Source organism: Agelaius phoeniceus, chromosome 4, assembly GCF_051311805.1.
Source record: "Agelaius phoeniceus isolate bAgePho1 chromosome 4, bAgePho1.hap1, whole genome shotgun sequence".
NCBI lineage: Eukaryota > Metazoa > Chordata > Aves > Passeriformes > Icteridae > Agelaius > Agelaius phoeniceus.
In genome coordinates this window covers 5,649,154-5,668,810 of record NC_135268.1, presented here as the reverse complement: position 1 = coordinate 5,668,810, position 19,657 = coordinate 5,649,154, and the positions used below count along the sequence as shown (strand labels likewise).

Genomic DNA, 19,657 nt, shown 5'->3' with positions numbered 1-19,657 from the left:
AGCCAAAAAATCCCACAAAACAAAGAATAAAAAACCTCTCTAACTCCTCCAGATCAGAAGACAAACACTCCACAAAAGTACTTCTAGCTTCCCTTGCTGACAGGTAAATCCCTGCAGCAGGGATCAGTGCATCCCATGCTACCCAAACTGAGCAGCTGAAAAGTAGCAAGAGGGAACATCCAAAATCTGCTGATGCACCCAGAACTGCTGCACCAGCAAAGCAGATGATGGCAGGTTTGACACCAGCTTCCAACTGAATCCTATCTGCTCTCACTTTGTAAGTGACCCTTGGAGATGTGACTGACTGCCTGTGTGGAGTTTTTAGGGTCCCCAGGACAAGGGAAGAGATTAATCTGATTCCATGCTCTCAGAAGGCATATTCTATTCTATTCTATTCTATTCTATTCTATTCTATTCTATTCTATTCTATTCTATTCATGCTATACTAAACTATCCTAAAGAAAGAGAAAGGATACAGACAGAAGGCTTAACAAGAATGAATAATAAAACTCATGACTGACTCCTCAGTCTGACACAGCTGATGGTGGTTGGTCATTAAGTAAAAACAATTCACATGAAACCAATCAAACATGCACCTGTTGGTAAACAATGTCCAAACCACATTCCAAAGCAGCAAACGCAGGAGAAGCAATCAGATAATTATTATTTACATTTTTCTCTGAGGTTTCTCAACTTCCCAGGAGAAAATCCTGGCGAAGGGATTTTTCAGAAAATATGACAGTGACAGGCCTGTGCATTTGCAAGGGTTACAGAAAGGGGAGCAGGGGCTGCAGCTCCTGTTCAGATGTTCACAGTCATCCTTTTACAACAACCACTGCATGTTCTCAGTACCTGAAACACTCCCACAGGGATCAAAGGAAACACAGGGAACTCATGGCCCCAGGGACACCATAAGGAAGTGCTCCAGGTGCAGATCAGGAAGCAGCTCACTTTCCAAATGCCCATTTGTAGTATCTGCAGTGTCTGACCAAGCACCCATGTACATGTTTCAAGACCCCCAACACTGCCTGGTACTGACATGAGCATTTCCTTCCCTCTGCATATGGCAAAACTGAGTGGGTAATGATTTAGAGCAAACAAACTCCAAGAAACTACAGCAAAACCTGAGATCCAACAAATTTTAGCTGTTCACTGTGCCATGTGCTGCATGTACTTTTAAAGGTTATGCTGGTGTAGCAGAATTGGGCTCCCTGCAGAGGTACAAATCTGCCCCTCTTGTGCTGCTCACACCCCTTGTGAGCACAAGGTATAGGAGCCCTTGCCTGGTTTTGGCAAAAAGCAGATAGACTGGATAAAAGGATACCAAACAAACAATAAAAAGTACATTTTTCCCTTGAGGAAAGCCAAGGGAACTTGCTGCTGCTGTTCTCCTGAAGATAACTGGAAAGGTAACCTAAACTCTGGAATTGTAAACTGAAATCCTCTAAGCCCAACAGTAAATCTGAGCAGGGCTGATGTCAGATCTGAAAAAAAGGCCTGGATAAGAGACCAGGCCAAGACATCACCTGTTTATTTCATGTGTTGATTTAGAATGGAGAAACAGAGTTATAAATGGTCATTTTGTGGTTTACCAACCCTTCAATGGGCTACAGCCAGGTAAAACATGTTTGACTAAACTGCAGCCCAAAGCAGGGAACTGCCACAGGGCCAAAACAAAAACCAAAAGTGTTCACCAACATGTCCAAACCTCTTCTAGCTGGCACAGCATTTTCCCTCTGCCAAACAATGTTTTGGAACTACAGCACACAGTCAGAGTGAGGCTTGGGAGCTCCCTCCAATAAATCAGTGCAGGAATTCCTTCCTGTCCCATTCCCTGTGCCACTCTGCTGGCACAGATTCTCTAAACCTGCCAAACAATTTGTCTTGCCTTCTCTGCACTGAACACCATGAGCTAAAATAATGAAATAGGACTACCTGGAAAAACTACCAGAGTGGTCTCTCTGATGCTGCCTTTGAGAACCAAGATGGCAAACTGGGAACTTTGTGAGATGGAAAGCAGCAGAGAAAAAAACATGTGGCCAGATTCTGACCAGGTCTAAGCAGATAAAACACAGGAATTATCAACATCTATCTTAGGGCTTAATCACATCAGCTCTGCTCACATGATTACTACCTGCTCATACATCTACCACTTCTTCCCACTGCTGCCCGTGGAGACCCAGGGCACTGGGAATATTTCTCTGTCTGCTCTGGAGTGTCCTGACCCCCAGGGGAGCACTGACTTTCACCCTCATTCACAGAGAAAGTTTCCTAGACTTCAAGATAGACTAAAATCCACAAAAGTGTGAAACAGATTATAGAGAGTAGTGTAAGTGCATCACTCAGTGAGAAATTTAAGTTTTGGGATTTTTAGTATGTTGTAAATAGAAGCAAGATGGATGGCACAAGGTGTCATCCTAAGTTTCTTCCTTCTTCTTCATGGGTTTGGGTAGCATTTTATAAATGGGCAGAAAAATCCACATTGTGTGCTTCCAAAGATCAGTTCTCAGGATAAAAAGGAAAATAATCTAGGTGTCAGTTCTTAATTGGATAGTTTAGTCTTAAAAGACCTTGTAACAAGAGATTGTTGGCCATTTTATGCCTTCTAATGAAAAGCTGCTGAACTCACAGTAATGAGACTGTTTTACTGATGAGAAATAATAAACACTTGAGTCCAAACACAAATTACTGTCTCGAGTGCCTTCAATCCAAACCCAAAAAAACGACGACCAGTACCCCCTGAAATTATCCTTCAGACTTCCAGCTTTAAAAAGAAACAGAAAGGCACCAAATCCCTGAGTGCTCACCCATTTCTTTGAACTCCTCATTGGCCAGCTGCAGCCATGCCACGTCCACGTCGTTGAGGTCGTAGCGGCACACGCTGTCCGCCAGGGTCCGGATGTCCACGTAGCCCAGCTCCGGCGGCTCCGCGCCCGAGGACACGATGAATTTCCTGGGCCGCGTGAAGGTGACGGCTTTTGTCTCAGACACCACTCTGAAACAGACAAGGCAGGCAGCCATGAGGAGTGCTGAGAGGCTCAGCTCCAGAGAATTCCAAAGCCTTTGCTCTAAGTGCCTAACAAGCGGCAGCGGCAGCCACCTAACTGTCCCAGCAATCACCTGGCACCACTGAGGTGGGAAAACAGCTCCATGCACTTCCAGAACTGATTGGGGGTATTGTAAGAACTTAACTGGAGTTAAGAGTTTAACTGGAGTTGTCTAGAAATCCAATTCATTGCCAGAATTCTAAATAAAATTAAATTTTAGAGGACAGAGCTGTGCTTGCTCTTACCTGAAATTCACACTTGTTTAAAGCCAAAGCAGGGATGCTGTATTTACATAGTGGCTGCCATATACACACACTTTAAAACTCTGGTTTAAGACTGTTTTGTTTTTTTTTAATCAATCTGTTTAACTAAAATAGTGACCACAAGAACATTCAAGGAAAAATGAAAAAAACATTTCTGGCTATCTCAGTAGAGTACATTGCCCTTTACTCTTAGTCAACAGCACACACTGAAATTGAGCTTGGATGAAACCCACCTCACAATACAACCCCAGTCCCTCCAGGAGCAACAGGCAACACTGCCAAATGCCTGCCTCCTGCACCACCACTGGAGGTGATTTTTTGGGGTGCTGGTGCCACAAGGGAGGAGATTGCACCACCCTGTGTTGCCACAACTCTGCTGGGAACAGCCTAAGCCCCACCAGGAGCATGACAGCCTCCATGCCCCACTCTATTCTGCCCCCAATGTGTTAACTCCTAGCAGAAACCCTGATCCTCCTGTATTTATACAAACAGATCTCTATAAATCCTCTACCTATTTCAGCCTTGCACATCCCTCAAGCTTCCCCTTTTCTAGCTTATTTCAGGCAACAAGAAATGGTGAGCAAGAGCCAAATGCTGAATTTGGAGCTTCTGAGGTGCTGTGAAAAATACAAATGTGAATGGCCTTGCTGGCCTAGCTGCACTGCCCAGACTGTTTCTGGTCATACTGCAGTGTTCAAATGCTACAGACTTCACAATGTACTTTAAACTGGGCACTTCTCTATCATAAATTCCTTCCAGAGTACCCCTCTGTGGAAACCATAACCTCTGGGCAGCACCTTGCCACAGCAGTGGCACAGAAGAAACAAGCACAGTGACTCTGACCTCTAAACATCTCCCTTTCCTGGCTTTATTTCTGGGCTAGAAAGAAGTAAAAAAAAAGGCAATCCTTACTACAGACTGAAAGCCATTGAGCTGAATTGTCATTCTGAGCACATGCTCACAGTGAATCTCCACACAGCCTCACTCCTGTCTCCTGCTCCTCTGCCCTCACCAGTCACTACCTTTTATTCACTGCTCTGTTCCTTACTAGCACCAGCTCCCTGTACAGCCTGGCTCCCATCCTACACCAGCTACGATCTATTGCTTATTCCATGTACAGAACCACCCCATTCCCTCCCCAAGTCAGGCTCAGAGCTGTTCCTGCACTCCAGCAGCACCAGGGCAGGGCTCTCTGAGTGTTTTGTGAAGGAGCAAAGAAAACAAAAACCAGGCATCAAAGGGCCCCTCTGACCAGCAGGTGCACAGCAGGCCTACACAAGAAAACGAGGAGTGGTGCCTGCTGTGCCAATACCTACACCTGTGATGGCTTCTTTCCCTGCCTCTCACCATCTTCAATTTGGGGCAACATCTCTATTGGCCTTTGGCAGAGAACAGCTCTCTCCCAAGTGAGTACCTGGACCTGCTATAGCCACCAAAGCCCACAGGGGCAGTGATCCCCTGGGAGGTTTTTCCTCTGCCCAAGTCCCCAAGAGGTGTGTGTAGCCCTCCCACAGCCTTGGGAGATGCTGAACAGAGGAATCAGAGAGGAGCAGGCAGTGTGAGTGCACATGTACCATATGTGTGTGTGCCTCTGCAGGGACTGGGACAGGTCAGTGTGGAGCAGGGAAAGGGTTCCCATCTCCTGCACTGCAGAGCAGAGGGCAAAATGCCACCTTGTCCTTGGAGCTCCAGGTGCAATCCTTCAGAAGGAGGATGGACAGGGCTTCCCTGATGTGCAGGTTAGCCCCTCCTAGTGGGGCACTCTGCAGGTGGCTGCACAGAACAAAATCAACGCTAACAAACTTTCCTGAGGCCCTCTTAATCCGAGGCTAAAGCTGGCAGATACAGACCTTACAAAGAAGCAATCAATGGTCCATCATCACAAGTTTTTTGCTGTATATCAAAGATTGAGCTGCTGTGGTCCCACCAGCACTGGTGGGTTATTTGGTAATGCCTTATGGGCCAGCCTGGACTGACTCAAAGAGATCTAGAATGAGTAAATGGCAAAAATCCTTGTTCTTATTTTCTCCAACCCCTACTAAGCATAAACTGGGCTGCAGCACACTCCTGCCCTTAGGACTGCAGTGTTTAATTTGAAACAGGAAATAGTATCTATGTGTAACAAACATGGTAAGGAAAATAAGGGGCTTTTGGATAAGAGCTAGAAAATCTCACATTATTTAGTTACATGAACATCTGGATGGTTTTTAAAACAGTTGAAATGTTGCACAATCAATTTCTTGGGTTAATAAAAGAAATCACAAAAAAATCCCTATGAAAACAAAATAAATGCTGCGTTTTCTCTAGCCCTTAAGCCTGGTTTGTCCAACTGTTCCTTGAAAAGAACCTATGGCTTGGAAATAAGCAGAGGGAACACCTGACAAGGGCTCTTCCAGCAATGATAAGTGAGCTCAAGTCTGGCTTAAAAATAGAAGCTATTTTTAATGTTCTCTCATCACCTCCCATTGCCAAAAACAGTTCTCTGACATTTGTGTTTCACATGGGCAGAACAGGCCTGACTCTTGACCTCTCTGACCATTCCAAAAGGTGATTCCAGGTTGCTGTTCATCTCTGAGAACCAAGACTTTCCTGTGCAACAAAGCTCAGGAAGCCAAAGCAATGCAGCACAAACGTGTGTGTATTTGTTCCCACTCCTCCAAATGATACCTGGCTACTGGTTCTGGGATGGTCCCTGGGCTAACTGGCACCTGAACTCCCTTTTCCCACTCCTGCCTCCAGGGATCTGCCAGCACATAGTATTCATCAGGGTTCAGCTGGAAGGAGTCATGTAACTTCATGGCAGTGATCAGGTCCGTTCTGAACACCTGCAAAGAGAGGGACCAAGAGAGAAAAAAACAGAGACACTGACATTTGATATTGAGCATTCACAGCTTCAGGGTAAGCACAGAGCACGCTGGGCAACAGGGGCACTGTACCACCAGCCCACTGCAGAACAGGGATTGGCTTCATGGCAGGGAGAGGGGTGGCTGAGGGCACAAATACTGACAGGATCATCTCACCTAACTGCACTACACGTCCTGGAGCTCCTCCTGCACTGCACACTTGCTCTAAAAGGTGTTACTCACTTTCACCTCCATATTAGCTGCAATAAAAGCTACAGGAGCTCCAAGCAGCACAAAAAAAAAAAGATTCATTTTTGCTCCCAGGCTTTTTTGGAATTTTTTTTTTTAATTGTTGGAGCTCTGACTCATACCAAGACATTCCAGAAATTCCCTGTGGTAGAAATCAAGGCATGACTCCACCATGACCAGCCTCAAGAGGAAATTCTAGGAAGATGACTCCTTGTGCAAGTACTTATAAAAATAACCCAAAAGATAAAAAAATAAGACCCAAACTGGAATTCTGGTGGTAGCTCCACGTTCAGCACAGCTATTTATTCAATCAGCTACAGACACCTCTGTGTCACAGCTGTAATTTTCCTTTGCCTTTGCAAAGGCATCCAGCTCTAAAGCCAGCAGGATGTTTGGCAACCTGTGGGCTAGCAGCCACGAACAAGCAGCCATGCTGTCTTCAACAAGGCACAGAATGAAATAAAAAAGGGATTCACTCCTGTGGCAGGTCTGCTGTGGCAGCTTCAGCCTGCTGGCATTGCAGAAAGCCAAGTGCTGCTATCAGAGGCATCCCAACTACAAGCCTGCACTTGCTGACACAAGTTCCAGCCCTTCCCACCCCCTGCTCCCTGCAAAAGGCAAGGCCCTCCTCACCTCCACAGCATTAATTCCTAACTACTCCATGCCTCATCCAAAGGAAAGGGTTAAAAAAGCAACCAGGTGACAGAAGATTAGCACCACCAGGACAAGAAGATGTCAGGTAGAGCTCTCTGCACACTTCTCAGTCAGCGGTGGTCAGAAACAACATCCACAGAGCCCCACACTGCAGCTACAGCAGAAAAAACTCTGGATTTTCAGGGCAGTGCTCTGAGGCTCCCTTATGAGGCTTCTAAGGGGGCAAAGTGACCCATGCTCCCAGCCCCAGAGCAATGGCCATGCTGTCACCTTAGCCCCAGCTCGCTGCTGTGTGTGGCTGAGGCAGAACCAGAGGTGCACAGAGAGCAACCCAGGCAGCCACTTCCATCACCCACCAACCACACACCTGAAAAGCCAGGATTTTGGGGAAGTATTTTAGTGTATCTGATGGCTAATTACATTTCTGAGAATGTTTTCAAGTGTGATTTGCCTTGCCACACTGTGCATCTCAAAACCTCTCCTCCCTCCCAACACACACATACTGTCCCACTTCTGTCTACATATGTTTCTGTTTCTACACTGGTTTTGTCATTAAAATAGCACAAAATCATGACATTTTTCTTAACACTTGTCTTGACATGTTCAGAAAAAACTGCCAGCATTAAACAGTAAAGAGAAAAATTGCCATATGAAGAACAGGGTGAATGCTGGTAATGAAATATAATGAAATGTTTAAAACAATTAAATTACAAGTCCTGTGAGGCTTCAATCAAGAAATGAAAAGTAAGCCACAAAGTAAATGGGCTCACAAAACAAACAAGCACAGCTGGCCAGGGGATTCTGCACTTTTACATGATTTGACTTAAAGCAATCAAAAGTCAAATTAAGAGAAGACTAAAAATATAAAATGGGACGCAAACCTTGCTCAATCTCAGAGCCAAAATAACTCAGGCTCTTGGATAAATTTGTCACAAAACTCCCTCAGAAGCAAAGCTAATGCAGCACCTGACAGCCAAGAAACTCTTTTCCCAGGCCAGTGGCCCCATGACACCATTCTTTCTGCTCTAGCTGCTGATGCAATCAGAGTGCCTGGAGGAAAGCAGAGCTTACAGAAGTGCTGGCTCTCAGAAGCACTGAACACTTCAAAGCTAAAGGGTGAAACCCTGGCCACGCTGAAGTCAGTGGGAATTCTGCCACCAAGTTCAATGAGCCCAGGATTTCACCCAGGGAGTCCCCCCTGAGTGTCACTTTCCTGCCAGCAGCGAGCAGGGACAGAGCAGGGGGGAGAGGCTGGGGAGCAGAGCTAAAGGGAAGCACAAGAGAAGCTCATCCAGACTGAGAAAACAGGAGAGAACAGCAAAAAATGCAGAGATTCTGACAGCAAAAGGTAAGGCAGAGGAGAAGACAGAAGCATACCAAAAAAACCAACAACACGACTCCTAATTATCTCAGATGATTTCTTGATAGCCTTTCACCAGGTGGGTCTCAAAAGGAGGTATAAGGGGCTACTTCTAAGAGAGGCATGGAAGGTAACTAAGGAAAACAAACCTATTGTTAACAAGAATAAATTCACCAGGGATCTCCACATTGGCAAAAAAAAAGGTCTTTAATAGCCAACAATCAAAGGAGTTTGGAAAACACCAGTACTAGGCACAGTTCACACTGAATGGCATTCTCCTTGTGAAAACTCTTCTCAGAGACTCAGGTACACTGTCATTAGGGAGATTAATAAAGCAGTTTTTCCTCAACACCACCCACTTATGTGTAAGGAATACATGTCCTAGGCAAGTGCAATAAATGAGAAATTCCGTTTCCCAGAGCTAATCCTTTCTTTGCAGCTTCTACAAAGTCTGCAGTGTAGTATTTTGCCTGAAGACAGGAAGATTCAGCAAGAACATTTCCAAAGAAATGGATCACATTTTGTGTGTTACTAACAGCTGATCCAACCTGGAAAGTTCAAAGATTTTTATCTCCCCTGATAGCATTTCTTCAAAGCACTAGACGAGACAGAACTGTCAGGAAGCAGATTTCTAGTTTGACAAGCACTTTAGCAAAGATCACACACACAGAGCTCCAATACAAACTATGAAATAAATGCACCTAATGTAAATTTCCACTGTTCACAAATCAAGCTGCAAATAAACCCCGATGCCTAAAATAGCACAAGAAAGACTCTGCAGCTATGCTGAATGGGTGTCAGACTACAACAAAATTCACAGATAGAAACTGGTGCTGGCAGTAGCTGTGCCAACAGCTGAACTCTCTAATCTTCAGGGCAGGGGGGAGAGGGGAAGAAGGGCTGAGGGAGGGGAGGTATGAGCCAGCCAAAATGTAGGGGGGAAAAAAAATCTAAAAAATAAAAAAAAGTAAATCAGAAAAAAATGATCCATTACCAGAAAAGATAAAAAGATATAGATATATTGTGTGTACAGGTACTTTGAGAGATGTAACAAAATGCAAATCAAATTCCAGAAATACCTCAGAAGGTTTTCGGTCTTCATCTCTGGAGCACGAAGTCCTGCGACGCTGAGATCTGGAATGCTGGGACCAGGTAGACAGACCTAGGACAGAGAAATGATAATTTGCAGGCTTCTGTGACAAACCCCCAGGAAACTCTTTCAAAATGAACCAGAGAATAAAAGCCACTCAATCCTGAATTTCTGTGATCACTCTCCTGGGTGTGTTTTGTTTCCCATTTCCCAGCTGAGGTGTGCCTGTCCTGGCTGCACTGCACTTACCTGCCTTCCACCCAGCATTCCAAAAAAGCCACTTCAGAACATCCTTCCCCCTGAGCATCAATAAATGACTTCCTGCAGATTAATAACTGACCAGGAGCTCTGCCAACAGCCTGGGATGTACTCTTTGAAGCTAATGTCCTAGATACCTACACTGGTTACCTGATTTCTGCTGGCACAAGCCTCTGCAAAATGAAGCACACACACACAGCAGAGCCCACAGAACAAGCTGTTGTTTCTTCTCCCAAGCAAATCTCCCAGTGTGGCTGCATGATTTTTGTCTGCATAATTATTCACTACATTCCAAACAAATTATACCTTTTTGCCTTGAAAGTGTTTGACAGAGTCTCTGTCAGCTTTCAGAAATATTGTAACAGGAGGAAAGGAAAAAGAGAAAGAATCTGCACTCCTTTGACAAGATAGTGCTTTGACACCAGAATGTATTATACCTGTGCAAATCAACCAATTTCAACACAGTAAGATTCACAGGTACAGCAGGTATTTTCCACTGCCAACTACACAGCAGCAGTGAAAAAAAAAAAAAAGCCAATAAATCTTTCTGGGTTGCAGAGATGAAGGACTTGTACTAGGTCTATCTGATAGGGAAGCTAAGTCCTATGTCATTAACTCAGAATTTGCAGATCTGGACATTAATTGTAGACAAATTGAAGTAAACTGATGCAAAAGCCTTCCCACACTGCTCATTCCTTCACTGTCTGTGCATAAACATGGTAGGAGTAAAAAGGGTAAAGCTACAGTCTGTAAGAGCAGCACCACCTCACAGCAGCCCACAGAAAACTCTCGAGGATCAGAAAGCACAGGATGGGATAAGTTCTCTATTAAAAATGTTTAAAAAATCATTTCAGAAGTGAAGTAGCTGTTCAGCATTTTCATTGGAAAGGTATGACTGAATACATTATGCTTTAGTTATCTGTTTGTCTTCTCTTTCCAGTTAGTGATACATTAAGAAATCTGCCCTGATAAAACCTCTCTGGAACACAGCAATGAGTAACAGACATTACACAGAATATGCATAATGGTCAAAATTGAAGCAACGTTCCCAGGAAATAGCTAAAAATCTTATCTCCTGAGGTAAGAATACAGAGAGGATCCTTTTAAGCAAATATTAGTGTTTTAATATAAGAGATAGTGAAGTTATTGGCACTCTTCCTTCTTTCTATGAAGGGGAAAAAAAGGAAGAAAAACAGCAACTGACTGCCATTTATTAAAAGCCAGACTTCCAAGATCATTTAACTACCAAATGTTCCCTTGAAAACTAAAGAGGAAACACAAGCAGGAGTACAAACATCTTGTGAGGATCCTATCAGACCATTCCCAAACTCTACTTAAGGTCAGAAGGGAATAAGTAAATCCATCACAAAAACTGTGAGATGTACAGCTAAAATGCATGACAAAAAAATCCAGATTTATTTCCTGTAATGCAGCAATGTAAATATTAACATTTTAACACTCAGACAGATGTGATTTCTTTTATCAACAGCCTCCCTAGAAGACACAGAGCACATACACACCCACACAGATTACTATTCAGTTCTCATGGGTTCTGATATTTTCCATTGGCAAGACATTAATATCTGACCAACTAGCTGCCACTGCAGCAGCAAGTCAGCACCTGGAAATTTCCAATTCTTTTGTGGATCTGAGTGGTTGTTTACACTGCTAGACCTGGGAGAGAGAGCCTGCTCACAAGAGAAAGAATTAGGAACAACAAGTTGTATTGGCAAGGAGTGTTTGATTCAAGTTTTGGTGAGTATTGTAAATGCAGGCAACCCCAACAAGGGGAGAGAATGATGCACCTGACTCCATCTTATCAGAAGCTAATTAATTATTGTACTATATCATATTAAAGAATACTATACTATACTAAAGAATACAGAAAGGATATTTACAGAAGGCTAAAAAGATAATAATGAAAACTCCTGACTCTCTCCGGAGTCCCAACACAGCTTGGCACTGATTGGCCAATGAGTGGAAATAACCCACATCAGAATCCAATGAAACAATCACCTGTGGGTAAACAATCCTCAAACACATTCCACATGGGAGCAAAACACAGGAGAAGCAAATGAGGTAAGAATTGTTCTCCTTTTCTCTGAGGCCTCTCTCGCTGCCTTTCAGCTTCCCAGGAGAAAACCCTGGGTGAAGGAATCATGTTCAGGGAATGTGAATGCCATGGGTAAGAGATGAGTCTGGAGGTTTTAACACAGCTACTCCCAAGTAAAGCAAGCATCTGGCAAAATTACTGTAGTGGCAGTGTGATGTACTTCTGGGTCTTTACCAGTGTCCTTTATTCAGCTCTGATGTCAGCTTCTCATAAACTGAATTTAAAAAGAGTATGGGCAGCTTTTTCCAGGTCCCTCTCATACCACAAAGAAACTACAAAGGTGAGGAGTAAGACAATCCCTGCCATATCACCCATCTCCATTTCCTCACTGTGTCATCTTACACATCAGAACAAGTGTCTTAAATGCACCCTTGTGTGTCCATGTACACAAGGGTTTGGTCACTGCATTCATTAACTGTTCCACGCTTCACAAAAGGGCAACTAACTCTTATCAAAACTACAGCAGCTTCACTTGAAATGATTTTTAAGTGCTGTATGAAAGCACACTATGTAAAATTTCCATGCTTAAGAGACAAGTCAAACACAGCCAGCCTTCATCAGGATCTATTATAATGAGGGGTTTTTTTTCCACTGAATAAGGGAAGAAAGTTTCTCAGGTAGTTCTGTAACAGCCTCTTCCTCGCACACAACACTTGTGAACTCACAGTGAAAACACTGGTAACTGAAGGGGCTGCTGGATTTTTCTGAGCAGTGCAAACTACAAAATGCTAGGAGAAAACAGTGGGAAGAATTCCTCATGGGACTGAGGTTTTACTACACACTGCAGCTAGCAGATGACCTTTGGCAAGGGCTTCACGTCAATAGGGAAAACATTTACTCACTGAATAAACAAAGCCAGACTGTAAGCCTTGAATTCAGATTCAAACCAGCACCACTGCTTAGACAAGAAAGGAAGAAATTGAAAGAGCCAGCCAAATGACAGCAAAATATCCAGCCCATAAGAGTATTGAATCTAACTACTTCTGAAATCCCAGACAGAGTTTCAATTCTGCTTCCATCAAAGCTAATGGGAAAATGTCACTGTCTTCACCAGTGCCAAGCCCAAGTCACTGAATTTCCCAAAGCCCTCATTAATAAGCCATCCACCCACTCTGCCTACACCAACAGAAGTGCAGGAGGAAAATTCGGGATGTTATTTGTCTATTAAGCATCCTTTCCATATTTTCATACTTAATCCAGAAAAGGGACCTCACTGAAAGCAGAACTTCACAGCCCATTACACTTCCTTCAGTGGTTAATGATCTGATTTGTACATCTGAGTGCATGCAGAACCATCCCTGGATTATAGAGAAGGCAGAATCTACTCTGGTCAAAACAAAACACAGGATTTAAAAAACAGCTCTTCTGTACTACAATCAGCACATGAACCTAGCTCAGTTATTTCAGGAAGGTTCCAGACACTTCACCAAAATCATTCTCTTTCATTAAGTACCCAAAATCACTGTGTTCATCAAGTTTGATGAGTACTAGCCCTAGTCCCAAACTGGATTAGGATCACCAAGACTAGAAAAGCAACTAAAAGATCAAGACAAGAGTTAAACTCTGTTATGGTAAAATAGAATTAATTTTTTTTCAAAAAATCGTAAGGCAAGTCTGAATCACTGGGACTTGGAAGATATAAAAGTTGTGTAAGATACCATTATATACCTCATGGGAAGAATGAGTTTCACAGCAGATGGAAAAACAGTGAGATGTTAAGAGAGCCCATGCTACCATAAGCCATGTGAGAAACAGTAAATATGAAAAATACACAACTCCAAGGCACGAAGCCAAATACAGACATCCAAAACATGCATTTCCATCATTGTTTAGACATCAGAAGTAAAAGGGATCTTATTAAGAGTTACATGAATGGATGAACACAGTAGCCTACTGAGCATCATCCCTCTGGGAGAGAGACCAAGATCATTTGGATTCTCTCAGAGTTCAGATTCTTTCAGATGACCAAGGTGTTTGTGTGTTTTAAAAGGATTTCATCACTGAGAACAACAGGAGAGGGATCCCACTCCTATTACCTGCTCTTAGTTTTCCTTTTGCATTTATCTACTTGAAGAAAAAAAAGCAAAAAGGAATCCCAAAGCACAAAAAAGGTGTAATCCTCAGCAAGGGAGGCAGAGCTCTAACACACCACTGGCGCTGCAAAGGATTTCTCAGACTCAAATAGGAATTTTTTTCTGTTCCCCAAAGCTGCTATGAACACTTCACACTGTAAATACAGTGTTCTTATAATACTGCCACAGGGTGTATGTAACACACACGCCTCCTGATCACAAAAGAAAGCAATCAAGGAGTGTGCATTCCTTTTCCCCACTTGTGAAGAACACAGGCTTCCCAAAAGGAAAAACTTAATCAATTTTAACTGCATCATTTTATTAAATGATCTGTCAAGAATACGTTTTCATCCCAAGAAAAAAAAATCCAATCAAAACAGAAAATTGCTTGGAACCAATAAAACAATTCAAACCCTCAGGGAATTCTACCCCACAACTAATACACTGCTCAGCATGAGCAGAGAAGTCTCAGCTATTAGGTATCATGCACAAGGCTGTTGTAAAGCCACCTGTGAGGCACCCAGCTGTGTCCCTGGAGAACTACCTGCTGCTGCAGCCTCTGAACACTTCAAAGCCTCACTTCTTTACACTTCTCCCACGGTAAATACAGGGCTGCTACCCTGCTCCAGCAGGCAGCACGACACAGCAAAGCAGCCCTGACACAGATCCATGTCTGCCTGTCACTTCTGCTTAGCACCAGCCCTTCCAGATGCCTGTGCTGCTCTGCAGCTCACTCTGAGACCAACGAGGTGCTGCTGCCAACGCTGTCACAAAGATCTACAGCCCAGGGAGAAAACAGAGGTGCTCAATCTCTCCATTTAGTGTCTGGCCCACAGCTCCTTACAGCAGGATTTCTGTGCCACTTGGAAATATCTCCCTGCTTGGACTCAAATTCCAGCACAAAGCAAACATAAGCAAACTATTCTGTGGGCAGTTTCCACTACATCAGGTACAGAAAGAGCTGGCTGGGCAGAAATCCTCAGGCCTTACCACAGAGAAAGCAGCATGCAAGCAAACACCACCTAAGACAGCATTTCACAAAGCCAAATTTCCTTTCTCACTTTCCTGGTGCTGGAGGGCTTGCTCATCTATCTTCCTTATCTTTATAGCATATTATAATACAATAATCTCATCCAAGATCAGAACACAAGAAGCAATAGCCTTTTATCTCTTGTCAACAGCAATGCTCCTTGAAATTCACTATCAGTTGACGACTCCCCAGTTGCAGCTGCTGAACAATGCGTGGATCCATGAGATCTCTGCAGTGCTTTACAGCACCACAGCACAAGTGCTCAGTCTCTGACACACATAATGAGCCATCCCTGCAGCTCCCTGCCACAGCACTTTAACACAAGTTGCCACCTGTCATCCCTTTCCTCAGCAGCACGTCTTTGAGTTTTATCATCTCACAGAACACACACATAACCACGCACAGGCACACGTCACTCCTGGAACAGTCAGGAATTCCTTGACCTCATCTTGTTTCTCAGCACAAGAGCCAAGTGCCACTCGAGCCCCAGACCAACTCCCATGGTAGCAAAGTTCTACCATGACAGTTTTAACTCAAGTTTAGTAGAGGTTATCAAAGTCAATTTGAGCACCTCCCACTCGCAGGCTGATAACATGATGTTGTCAAGGCCTTGAAAGTCCAGTGGACTTAGGTGTACTCAATCTAGCAGTCTTGTAGAGAAAAATGAATGTGCCTCTCCAAAAATGAATCATGGCATCACAGAATGTGCTGAGCTGGAAGGGACCCACAAGGACCAAGGAGTCTGACTCCTGGCCCTGCACAGGACCAGTCCCAGGAGTCACACCATGAGCCTGAGAGCATTGCTCAAATGCTTTGTGAACTCTGTCAGGTTGGTGCTGTGACACTGCCCTGTTCCAGTGCCCAAACACCCTCTGGGTGAAGAAACTTCTCCTGACATCCAACCTAAACCTCCCTGGTTCACTTCATGCCATTTCCTTGAGTCCTGTCCCGGTCATGAGAGGGAAGAGATCTGTACCTACCCCTCTGCTTCCCCTCACGAGGATGTTGAAGACCACAATGTCTCTTCTCAGTCTCTTCTTCTCCAAGCTGGACAGACCAAGTGACCTCAGCCACTCTTACAGACCCTCCACCATCTTTGTGGCCCTTCTCTGGATGGCTTCTCATGGCTTAATGTCTTTTTTAAATTGTGGCACCCCAGAACTGCCCCCAAGCTCTGGAGGTGAGGCCACCCCAGTGCACAGCAGAGCAGGACAATCCCCTCCCTTGCCCAGCTGGCAATGCTGTGCCTGATGGCCCCTAGGACACAGCTGCCCCCTTGGCTGCCAGGGCACTGCTGACTCATACTCAACTTTCCCTTGACCAGGACCTCCAGGGCCCTTTTTGTGGCACTGCTTTCCAGCCTCTCTGTACATCCAGGGTTGCCCCATCCCAGGTGCAGAATCTTGCACTTGTCCTTCATATAGGGATTGCTCATCATAGGGATTGCTCATCTCTCTTATCTCCTGAGGTCTTGCAGGGCCCCTCTGCCCTCAAGGGAGTTGACAGCAGCTCCCAATGAAGTGTCCTCAGCACACTCACTTAGCATTCCTTTCAGCTCCATGTCCAGGCCATTTAGGAAGATGTTGAAGAGCACAGGGTGAGGAGGGAGCCCTGCAGAGCCTGGACACCAGCTGATGTCACCCCACTCCCTGTAATCCTTTGTGCCTGACCCATGAGCCAGTGGCTCAGCCATCATGTAACAGGGTTATCCCAGCTGTGTGTTGGACATCTTGTCCAGAAGGATCTTATGAGACACAGTGTCCAAAGCTTTGCTCAAGTCCAAAAAGATTGCATCTACTGGCTTTCCTAGACCAACCAAGTAGGTCACTCTGTTGTAGAAGGATTCAACAAGCAGGACTTTCCCCTCACAAAGCTGTGCTGGCACAAGGCTGGTTGTGTTATCCTACAGCTGTTTTTCAATACCTCCCCAAATAACCTTTTCCATGATTTTACCATGATTAAATTAATCTTTTCCATGATTAGGCACTGAAGTGACATTGACAGAACTGTAGTTTCAGGGATCTTCCTTCTCTTGAAAATTGTGATGATATTTGCCAGCTTCCAGTCAGCTGGGATGTCTCAGAATTCCTGAAACCATTCAAAAATCATAAAGAAATGTTTTTCAGTGATATCAGCTAGCTCCTTGAGGATTCTGTGATGAATCCCATCAGGCCCTATGGATTTGTAGGGATCCAGCTGCAGCAACAGATCCTGCACAAGTTCAGGGTCAACTGGGAGTTGATGATTCTCACTGTCATGATCCTCCAGCTCAGGGCACTGAGACCCCCTTGGGCCATCATCAGCATTGAAGACAGGGGCAAAGAATGCATTAAACTCCTCTGCCATGTCCCTGTCCCTGTTTGTAAGGTGACCATCCTCACCCCGTAACAAGCTGATGCTATTTCAATACTGCCTTTTACCACTAATGTATTGAACAAAACCCTTTATTGTTCCCCACATTTCTGGCCACCTTCAACTCCACGTGAGCTTTGGCCACATGAATTTCTCCCTACAGTGGCAAGCAGCATCTCTGTGTTCTTCCCATGTCACCTGACCTTGCTGTACTCAGAATGCACCTCCCTTTTTTGGCTTCCATCCAAGAGGACATCCCTGTTCAGCCCAGCCTTCTCCCTTGCCTGCTTGACTTGCAACATTCAGGAACTGCCGGCTCCTGTGCCCTTAGGAGGCAGTGTTTAAAAACTGACAAGCACTGATGGACCCCAGCACCAGCAAAAACATTTTCCCTGGGGACTTTATTTACTAATTCCTTGAAAAGCTTTGTGGCCTGCTCTCCTCGTGTCCAGAGCTGCTGTTTTCCTGGCACTTTTCCTCCAGTCAAATGATGGTGGTCATTATGGGAAGCCCCTTCCTCAGAAGTGATACCCTATCAGGCAAGATAAGCCTTTCAAATCACACTTCCAGATCTCTCCAGCAACTTCAGCACAAGCCACTCTGCCCCACTCTGAGATTAACCCTCAGGTAAGGTGCTGGTTCCTACCATCTGCCATTACTCACCAACCCTTTCTCAAAGGCACACAGTGACCCAGCACACTTGCTGCTTTGCCCACATTCTGAGCACTGAGACTACATTACATTCTGTTGTTCAGTCACCATTCCTTACCCTCCTGGCAGGTTCAGATGAAAAAACAAAAAAACCTTCCTCGCTTCCTTTGCACAAAGCTCTGCACATGCAATTCCACAGTAAATGACACACACCCCCAAGGTTATGTACTCAGTAACCTTTGTGAAGGCACCCTGGGATCCATCTCAAACACTACAGGAATCCACTGGGATTCAAAGCCCTTTCCAAATCTAAGATCCTCGTCATTCAGTCAGCGCAATGGATATTGGCAAAATTCGTTTAACTTTAAAATAACATTTGTTTAGCAATGATACAATAAGGGTCTGCCTAAATTACAGAACTCTAGTCTATAATCCATAGGTATTAAATCTTTCATTTCTCAGAACTCACGTGAAACTCTGTAAATCTTGGAAGTATTTTTCATCTGCAAGTGTCTTCAGTTCTCCTCTCGGACACTCTGCATGTAGGAGTGTGATAAATTGATAACCCCTCCAAGAATTAATGAAAAAGCAAGCAAAGTCTGAATGAAATCATGCTTTGAATTCCTTGTTCATGGAGAACAGCACACAAACTCTCTTGGACACCAAGGAATGCCTAGATTTCACACAATATCCCTTATACAAATGCCCATGAGTTTCAGACCTTGCTCAAAAACAAGCTGTCCACATGTCAAACCAATTTATGCAAAAAGGAATGCCTTGAAGCTATAAATGGGAACTCCTCCACTGCACAACTCCATCTCACCAGGAAACAGCATATGGAATATTTAGCACAAACCACCTTTGCAGATTTACAGACCAATGAGACTAAAAAGCCAGGTGTCAAACACTGAGCAGGAAAGCTAAGACAGCTTCACTACCTAACATTTAATTAGAGTGAGACCCCAAACCATAAAGAGAAGGGTTAGCAACAGAGCAGCAAGCTGAAATGCAGTGTTACAAAATTTGCTTAAAAACTATCAAAGCCAGCCAGCAGAAAACAGGAGTGTAATGGATTTGAGGTGAACATTACTGATTTCCTTTCTAGAGGCTTTGAAGAACGCAGCATGTACATCCCAAGGCTTTTATGAAGGGCCTGGCTAATATGAATGCCCATTATAGCTGCTGTACTGCACTATCTGGAAGGCCACAGGAACAAACAAGCTCTGCCAGGTGAGCAAAGAAGAAAAGCTTTCAGCAGCAAAAACTCTTAGGCACTTCCCCAAGCCTCCTCTCTCAACACCATTCCTCTGTATTTAGACAAAAGTTCAAAATGCAGAGCAATGCCTGCAGTCATTTTTCATTCAATTATATTTCATGGGTAAGATGTTCAAAAGTGACCTCTAATTTCAGAAAATGAAATCCCTGAGAACATGCTCAGATATCCAGGGATTCACTTCAGAACTGCCAGGCAAAACTGGCACTGACACCTCCTGCCCAGTGCTTCAAATATGCTATTTTGGCTTTGAGTTGAAATGAGGATTTAGAATTTTGATTCTAAGGGGACACAGCTTAACAAGTTCTAGTAGTTAGGTTGAAGTACATGAAATAAATACTTTTGGGAGCTTAGCTTTAGGAAAAGAATCAAGTCTGAGGGCGAAGAAGTGATGAGGAAAGC

The 19,657-nt window shown here is 44.3% G+C and overlaps 1 protein-coding gene across 12 annotated transcripts in view; it reads right to left on the bottom strand.

The window, feature by feature from the left end:
- The window catches only part of JADE1 (jade family PHD finger 1), a 45,222-nt gene that overhangs the window by 12,443 nt on the left and 13,122 nt on the right, over positions 1–19,657 (bottom strand). For all 12 annotated transcript variants that reach the window (XM_077176766.1, XM_054632729.2, XM_054632730.2 and 9 more), the window contains 3 exons: positions 9,496–9,578; positions 5,978–6,135; positions 2,808–2,995 (listed from right to left, as the gene is read on the bottom strand). In XM_077176766.1, the coding sequence (XP_077032881.1) occupies positions 2,808–2,995; positions 5,978–6,135; positions 9,496–9,578 (429 nt within the window). The remainder of the gene's footprint in view (positions 1–2,807; positions 2,996–5,977; positions 6,136–9,495; positions 9,579–19,657) is intronic.